This window comes from Drosophila erecta, unplaced genomic scaffold (assembly GCF_003286155.1).
Source record: "Drosophila erecta strain 14021-0224.00,06,07 unplaced genomic scaffold, DereRS2 tig00000000-arrow-pilon, whole genome shotgun sequence".
NCBI lineage: Eukaryota > Metazoa > Arthropoda > Insecta > Diptera > Drosophilidae > Drosophila > Drosophila erecta.
The window spans coordinates 10,613,157-10,621,992 of record NW_020825194.1 but is presented as its reverse complement, the minus strand read 5'-3'; the positions used below and the strand labels follow the sequence as shown (position 1 = coordinate 10,621,992).

General features: G+C 45.5%; 2 protein-coding genes across 2 annotated transcripts; both read left to right on the top strand.

Annotated features, from left to right (window-relative positions):
- Positions 1 to 4,692: 4,692 nt before the first annotated feature.
- Positions 4,693 to 6,545, top strand: LOC6555388 (sulfhydryl oxidase 1). Its single transcript, XM_001982308.2, has one exon. The coding sequence runs from the start codon at positions 4,699 to 4,701 to the stop codon at positions 6,391 to 6,393; it is 1,695 nt and encodes a 564-aa protein (XP_001982344.1). The 5' UTR covers positions 4,693 to 4,698; the 3' UTR covers positions 6,394 to 6,545.
- A 117-nt stretch (positions 6,546 to 6,662) lies between these two features.
- LOC6555424 (sulfhydryl oxidase 1) lies at positions 6,663 to 8,472 on the top strand. The gene has a single exon (XM_001982307.3). It carries the CDS (start codon positions 6,721 to 6,723, stop codon positions 8,380 to 8,382), a length of 1,662 nt encoding a protein of 553 aa, XP_001982343.1. The 5' UTR covers positions 6,663 to 6,720; the 3' UTR covers positions 8,383 to 8,472.
- Positions 8,473 to 8,836: the final 364 nt, after the last annotated feature.

The following is an 8,836-nucleotide window of genomic DNA, read 5'->3' as shown; positions in this document are numbered from 1 at the left end:
CTTCGGTTTTTCATTTTGTCGCCACCGCCGTTGCTGCATAGACTAAAAATCGCATTCGATCATTTATGGGATTTTATTTGGCGCGTCAGTGAATGTTGCTAAGCAATTTATTTATGACATTTTTTGCTGGCCAGCTTGGGTTTGGTTCGGTTAGCTGGATGTGGATGTGGCTCTCCAATGGATTCGTGCAGCAATTTCTGCAACGCAACGAAATAGTTGCAAAGGCACAACACAGCACAACGCAACAGTCAAAGTCAAAGTCAAGTTGCAAGTTCCATATTCATCAGATGCGACACTCTTCATTCTTGGTGTTTTGCCGTCTGCTAGCTTGATTCTTTGGCCTGTCTTGGGGTTTTTTCGTCTGCTACTTTTTCTATCGAAAAGCAAACTGGATTTCGTCTTAAATGCTTCACCACCAGTTGCAGTTGCAGTTGCTGTTGATTTTGCCATTGCATTTTAATTAAGTGCATTTTAATGAGGCATCATCGCCGGCCGCCAATGCGACTTTTGTACATCATCAATTACACAAACGCATTTTAAATGGGCTGCCAACTATGTTTGCTGGGAACTATGTGGCTGCGATTCATTTTTCCGATTCAGTTTTCAGCTCTGCCCCCCGTTTTGTTTCGCTTTTTTATTCAGGTAATTATTAAGCTTATTTAGATTAGTCTCCGCTCTTGTGGCTTCGGGCTGTCTATTGCGGTTGCTGCCTCCATGAAATTGATGCGAAAAAAATCTACTAAAACTGTTTGTTTAATTCGATTTGTGTCAGCCGGCGCCCAGTGAGGATGTCCTGTTTGCATCGTCCTGTTTGCTAATGCAAGTGGGGAGTCCTAGTTTGTTTTACTCGGCTGGCTGGCATGGGAAAATAATGGTTGAGTTCGCACTGTACATTAGCCTCACTCAAAATATTTAAGCTGCAATGTTCCAAGTTCCAACTAATAATAAATGTTTTTGAATATAATTTGGAATCCTGACAATATAAGAGCTTGATAGCACACTTTTTATGGAAGTAACCTAAAAACGGGGGGAATTAAGTTGTTTTATTTTGTTCGAAGTTGTCAAAAATTTTTTAAAATTATTTTACATATGAAATACATTTTCCTTGAAGTGCAGGGGTAATTTCAGTCCAGCAAGCCGAACTTTTTAGATTTTCCTTGCCTATTTATTCACCTGCCCTATCTGCACATCAAACTCATCCCCTGCGTTTTAGCCCCTTCGACCTGTTCAAAAACTTTTTCCATTTTTTCAAATTGCGTAATTTTCATTAGTTTGCTGCATTTGCAGACAAATTAAGAGCTTCTGCTGCTGCTGCTGCTGCTGCTGTCCTGCCCAGGACCCTTCACATGTCCTTGCCCACCAAAGTGCGTATCTGTGAGATACGCATATGCAAATAGCTGCCAGCAGGACCACCCCGATGCGATGCGGTTTTTCAATTTCTCTCTCGGCTTCATTTTTTTTTGCAGCCTTTTTGTACGCAAATAATTGTGAATTTTTCCCTCATCCATTTTTGTTGGCCTGCTGCAGCAGGTTATTGTTTGGTTTGGCTGCGAATCCTGTGCGTTTTTTATTTTCTATGCCTGAGTGTACATATTTTTTATTTTTAATTAAAAGCGGAAGTAAAAGCTGGGGGGCATGGCCGTGTGCGGGGCTTCTGGTTAGGATTGGTTTCGGTTTTGTTCGGTTCGGTTCGGTTCAGTTTGGTTTGGTTTGGTTTGGCGACTTGTCAAGTGTGTGCGTGTGGGTGCGTTTGCCGGGCACTTTGGCCCGTTCATTTCGCAGTGTAGTGTTTTGCTAACAATGCAAATTTCAGGCATTGTTGCAGCCCCTTAAAACCCCCCTCTCTCTCTCCCGCCGGCACTCGACGACACACACATAGAAAACGCATCAAATCATCAGCGGCGATTTCAGACAGTCATCCGATGAAATGTCAAATGCGTTTCCCGCTCCAAACGGCCAAGTGGGCGAATGTAAACAGATACTGGAACGGCTACTGGTAATGGCAACTGGTAGCTGCCGCCGCTTAGAGCGGCACAAACTAAACCAAACTCAACAACAATAAAAACATGGCTACAATTCAGCAGCTGAAGAGTTTTTCAAATAACGACAAAAAAAAAACGACCAGAATCCAGCTAAAAAAAAAGAGGGGGCAGTGGCAGCAGAAAAAGGGAAAAAGTCATGTGAAAAAAGAGTCGAGAAAATTAAAACAAAACAAACAGCTAACGCATCCTCAGCGTCATCAAGCCATATTGCACAGGGAAAATAAGTGATCTGCTTTGAATATAGATGCATTTTCAAACAATTAATTAATTGGAAAGTATATTTATTCAGTTCTTGTAACATTAACAAGAACATTAGCAAGAAGTGAGGCTCACAAGTTAGTAGGAATGCTTTTCTGGCATTATCCCTTTTTTAAATACTTGTGGTAACCTTGGGTGATATTTTTCGATCCCATTAAGAAATGGGATCGCGTTCTTGCAACATGGCCTTTGCAGCAGTGTAGTCCTGGATCCTGCAGCATCCTTTGGCCGTTATGCCCTGCTTTGCCTGCTCTGTTCCACGCATGAAGAGATTTCGGTTTAGCTTTTGATTGACGAACTTGCCTCGTTGTTTGCCCCTCTTCCTGCCGCCCCCCCACCCACATCCTGCCACACGCTGCCGCATTTCACTCAAACTCATCAACGTCAGCGACGCATTCAAATCGTTTTGATGGACTTCTCCCCCAGCCCCGCCAACTTCCCTAACCCATATACCGATATCAAGCTCACGCAGTGCATCCTGGCCCAAGAACAAAACAGCATCGAAAACAAAAAAAAAATGGTAAAAAGAATGGGGTGAGATGAGGAAAAAATGGTTGGAATGAGTCTGGCACAATATTTGTATTTTACGCAATTTTTACTGACGACTGCCATCATGTCTGAGTGACTGAGTTGGCTCCGTTTTCTGCTGCCTGATTTGCAAACCGATTTGCTACATTGTTCATGTCAGTCAGCGCATTGTTGATTATCAGATGCCGGGTGGTTATGGGTTCGACTTCATCTGGTTTGGGGCGAGGAACTAAGCCCCATGTTTGCCCAGCTATTCATTGTGATTCGGTTTTTTTCCACTTGGTTTTATGATTTTTTGCTGATTGAAAGTTTGTGCGACAATTGTTGCGGTAATAGGAAATGGTGCAGAGTCTAATTAAACAAAATGCATGCATGGCATAAATGGTGTGGAAGGAATTCTTACAATATTTACTTAACAATCACGGGACTTACAACTTATTTGCAATATATGAATTCGCCTTTCAGTGCTGTAATATTACGTATACGCATCGTTTCTCCTGCCATTTAATCCACTTAGGAATAGTTGAGGCTCTAAAACTGACAACAATTCTGCTTACTGGCTTAATTAGCTTCCAAGCCCCGTAAATAGCTGAACAATTTCCAGTGCAACGCCTTTTCACACTTAATCTGCCATAAAATATGCCAGAAACAACAGCCTCCAGCACTCTTTCAAAATTAAATTAGCCAGTTGAAAGTTGGCCAGCTTGTGGCAGTGGCAAGGATTCTGCGGGGAATACAAATGAACCCCTTCAGCTCGCCATAAACTGTTGCCAAAAAGTTTTAAGCTGCATTTGAGGCTTGTTTTCACACCCGAACAAGTTTGGCAAGCAAAGTTTCGAGTGGCGCTTGTCTTGTTTCATCATCTCATGGCCATAATCCGTGACGTCAACTGCGGTTAGCAGGATTCGCCATGTAAATGAGACAGACAAGCCGCAAAGTTTGGCACATTGTGCATCTGATATTTTGGCCACTTTTGATGTAAACTATTACCAAACTTGTTGCTCTCGCCAACTTGTTGCATAGTGTGAAACGATGTGCGAAATTCCCGAGCTCGTTATTCCGCTCATGTCCTTGTGGTTGTTTTTGGCCAACATCCTGCTGGTACTTCCGCATTTGAATGTGTTTTGGTAATTGAAAACCCATTTGGGGTCGTTTAGAGTCACTGAGGTCCAATTAGTTAGAGGGCTATTCAGGATATTAAGCCGATAGGGCAGTTCACTAACATTCAGTGAGATGCTTTCGGGATGGCAACTTCATATATTTTGGGACACTTTTTGTACTGTTTGTGAGTGGATATAAGCTAATCAGCCCAGAATAATTCGATGTACTTTAAAATCCAAAACGAAGCGAGTCAAATCGCTGCGTTAAAGCTGTTTATGGTTTATAAGAAAATATTTTAGTTTCTCTCTTCATATTGACCAGCAATAAAGACTCATTGTACTATTTACTAGTTTAGGAAGTCAATGTTTCGCTTAATGATTCTGCATTAAATAGGAAGCACAGTGATCTAATTGCATTCAAAATTGGGGATATATTAGGCAGACTTGAGGTTGCAACAAGTGCACCACTAAAAATTATAGTTTGTTTTGAGTTTGAGATACAAAAGTGGAATGAGCTAAGTGGAATGGTGAAAAATAACGACGAATTTGCTGTTACTTTACCTAAATACTTACACTTGTTGAGTGTTATTTCGTTAAATGAAACAAAGGATCTTATTTTTATATTACAACTCCATGAAAGCTTCAGAGCATAATACGATTAGTAATTATTTACACAATATAACAGGTGGCGAAGCTAATAAGATAACTTGGTTTTGCAATTACGCCATGCGGAGTGAGGAAATGCATATCATCATCGGTCTTAAAATAAAATGGCTTGGCATTTCCGGTTACCGTGTTATACGTGCATTATCCTTAGCCTGCTGATGCAGGAAGGTCATTCAAGGAAGAGGAACGACGACGAAGTGGAACCTCTGTACTCAAAAGCGGTCAATGTTCACGTTGGGCTCGGCAACAATTTGGAAACAAGTCTAGCTGAACCTGCCATGGGAAAGTTGGTGCAGTTTTTGAACACCTACTGCGGAAACTGCCGCAGATTCGCACCCACGTTTAAGAAAATGGCTGTTGAGCTGCAGAAGTGGAGCCGTGTACTCCGGATATATGCTGTTGACTGTGCCCATTGGGACAATGTGAAGTTGTGTCGGGATTTTCGCATTAGGTTCACGCCTACACTGCGCTACTTTCCCTCCAAATTTCAGAGATCGGGTGGAGAAACTGGCACAGAAATTGACTCAAAAATTCCGAGGGAAATTGAGAAGCAGCTCATTGAAAGTCTGTCCCAAAATGACTACAGTGGCAGCAAAGGCGTGAAGCCCAACTTCGACCCCATAGAGCCGGATGACAATCTGCAAGAAGTCTACGCCCAGTTCGACAACCAGGTGACGTACATTTTGCTGGTCCATCCAGCCGAGATTGGAACAGAAACCATACTCCACATGCTGCCCTTTCCGGATGTGGGCGTGCGCATCATCAAGGATGCCCAAATGTTCGCCAACTTCGGACTGCAGCCTTGCAGGCAGAAGTTGGCCCTTTTGAATAGAGCTGGAGCAGTCCAACCACTCCGGAATGTCGGTCAAAGTAGCGCTGCTTACGTGCACAGCGTGGCTGGGTTCCTGCAGCAAAATGGGCACACAAGAGTGCCCACATTGCCAACAACACCAGCTCCAGAAAATAACCTTTCGCAAGGATACGACGCTTTCATTGTGGACTATGTGCTGAGCTCAAAGAAGGTGCTCTTCCAGGCGGACTTGGAGCAGGCCATCTACCAGTTCCTGCACGTTGAGATACCAAGGACGCCATTCATAAGTGGCTACAGGTTTAAGGCACTGCGTCATATCATCCGCCTGTTCCGACGCTTCAATGTGCTGAGCCAAGACGGTAGGCGAATGCTGAACAGCCTGGTGAAGCACCTATTCGAGGTCGACGAAATCACCGGAGAGGAGTTCCGCCATGTGCTGGATGATCTGCAAACACGGTTGGAGCCCATCTTTGGGGATCGACAATATGTCGGCTGCCTGGGCTCCACGCTACATACGCGACGCTTCAGCTGCTCCTTGTGGACACTGTTCCACTACTTGACCGTGCTGGCGGCCCAGAGGAAGGTGTATCCGCCCAGCTCCGTGGCAATTGGCCTTTACGGACTTGCGAAGTACTTCTACGGCTGCGCGGATGGTTCCAAGCACTTCATGGAGATGGCGAAGCGGCGGAAGATCGCGCAGGTGACCTCCCATGACGAGGAGATCCTGTGGCTGTGGGAGGCCCACAACGAGGTCAATGAACGACTAGCTGGGGACTCCGCGGAGGATCCGCGCTTTCCCAAAGTCCAGTTTCCGGAGCGGAAGCATTGCCCGGACTGCTACGGCTCAGACTCAGACTCGGATGAATTTGATAGAGATGAGGTGCTGAGATACCTAAAACGCGTGTATGATTTGGATTATCTAAGCTTGGAACGTTTGCCAGGCGGTGCACGACGAGATACAAATGCAAATGAACATAAAAGTCGATGAGAAATACTGTAAATGCAATGCAAGTAAGAAAGATATTTTTTGATTTGCTGCTCCTGTACCCATGTTACCTTGAATCGATTTCCGAAGCATACACACACTTTTAATATATATATGAAATTCGTGAATTCTTTTGGGTGTGCCTGGATAGAATAGCGCGCCACAAAATTAAGAAAACCTGTTTTGAGAGTGAGATACGGGATCCGGGGCATGGTGGGGGAGACTTAACAACCGGAGCAGGGCGAATCCAAATGTGGCTATAATTACCAAAGAGCCCTTGCTATTGAATCAGTTGAAGTGGCTCATTTGACTTGTGAGCACAGTGTCGAAATGATTCGGTTACTCAAAGCGCTTCTATATGGCCTGCTCCTCGTCTCCCCATCCGAATTGCTGGCCCGGCCAAATGACAGAAAGTCGGCGAACGAGGCGAGTCTCTACAGCGACACGGACAATGTGATTATGCTGGACATCGAATCGCTGAGGCCGGCTCTCAGCTTGAGGAACAGCAGCAAGCTGGTCCAGTTCCTCAACAGCTTCTGCGGCGATTGCCATCGCTTCGCACCGATCTTCAAGACCCTCGCCCGCGACCTCTACAAGTGGCGGAGAGTTCTCCGGATCTATGCCGTGGATTGCGCCCAGGAGCGGAATGCCCAACTCTGCAGGGAGTTCAACATCCGCCAGACGCCGTCATTGCGTTTCATTGGACCCGACATGAGCAAGAACGACGATGTTCTTGGTGCTGTAATCCCAGGCCAAGATCCCAAGTTTATACGCACAACACTGGCCGAATTGGTATCCCAACATGACTACGGACTCCAGCCAAACTTTCGTCCCCTAGAACCAAATGGCACGGGCATTTTCCTCGATCTTCAAGATGAGCAAAGTGCGGTGCAGTTCGTGGCACTTGTCCTCCAGCCACCAAATTCCAAGATCGGCAGGGATACGCTGCTAGAACTGCTGCCATTCCAAATGCTGTCGGTGAGGATCATCGAAAACTCCCAGATATTTGCCCAATTCGGACTGAATCCCTCCGAGCAAAAGCTGGCCATAATTGATAGAAATGGAACCGCCCAGTATCTGGCACCTGCGTCGGATTCCAGTGAAGCCTATGCAAGCACGGTTGGCGATTTCCTGAGCAACCTCCATTTCCGGCCAGATCCACCACTACCCATCGCTGCAGCGCCCAACTTCACAGAGTTCCTGGATCAACAACATCAAGCCATCCTTGCTAAAGTCCTGGCGCCACCACTGAAGGTCTATCGCGCCGACTTGGAGCAGGCAATCGACAAGCTCCTGCACATTGAGCTGCGTAAATGGCTCCTGCTGGAGGGCAATAGCCTGAATGCCCTTAAGAACATTATCAAGATTTTCAGATACCTCAATCCATTGAACAAGGACGGTAAGCTATTGCTGACGGATCTGGACAAGTCGTTGAGCTCTAAGCAGAGTGTAAAGGGAGCTGACTTTGGCGACTTGGTTGATTCCCTAGAGAAGGATCGTAGGGTATTCAAGGCGCGGCGATACATTGGCTGCATCGGATCACGTCCGCTTCTGCGCAGCTTCACCTGCTCCATGTGGACACTGTTTCACCACTTGACCGTGGAGGCAGCTAAGCCACCCAATTACTTCCAGGCGGGCTCAGTGCTGAAAACCTTTCATGGCTTCGCCAAGTACTTCTTCGGCTGCACAGATTGCTCGGAGCACTTTCAGCAGATGGCCATACGGCGCAACCTGACCTCGGTGAGCACTTATGACGAGGAGATCCTCTGGCTGTGGGCAGCCCACAACGAAGTCAACCAACGCATTGCTGGAGACTCCACGGAGGATCCCAAGTTCCCGAAGACTCAGTTCCCCAGCGCGCAGAATTGCCCCTCCTGTCGGTCAAATGACTCGGAGTGGCGAACAGATGAGGTTCTTAAGTACTTGAAGCAGCTCTACGACATCAAGAATGTTAGCTTCTATGGCCTGCCCACTCCACAGGGATACGATTAGGGACTTATTGAACAAATGAAGCCCAAACCTTAAATATGAATACAATCCAGCCATCACTTTACGAAATAAATATAATATAAATAACACAAATCTAGCTTATTTACAATGTATTTTATTTGAAATGTATTAAGTCAAAAACCTCTTATGTCCGCTACCCTTTGAAAACTGCATATACGGAAATGCGCTTTTGACCCTCGCATAGTGACATGAAAATTGCATAAATTTGCTAAATTAAGCGTTTAGATTAAATGAGGCGACAATGCGGGTGTGTGTGTGTGTGTCTCCAGCCGAAGGACCTTTTAGGTCCTTTAGCTCCTGGCAGGGGTCCAAGTCAACTCGTATTACGCCGATTACGCGCACATCAAGCCGAACTGTACATGAATTATTTATAGAACATTTTTGCAAAATATCTACGCACTAATTTGCGTAAAGTAATCGATGTGGTGGAAAAATT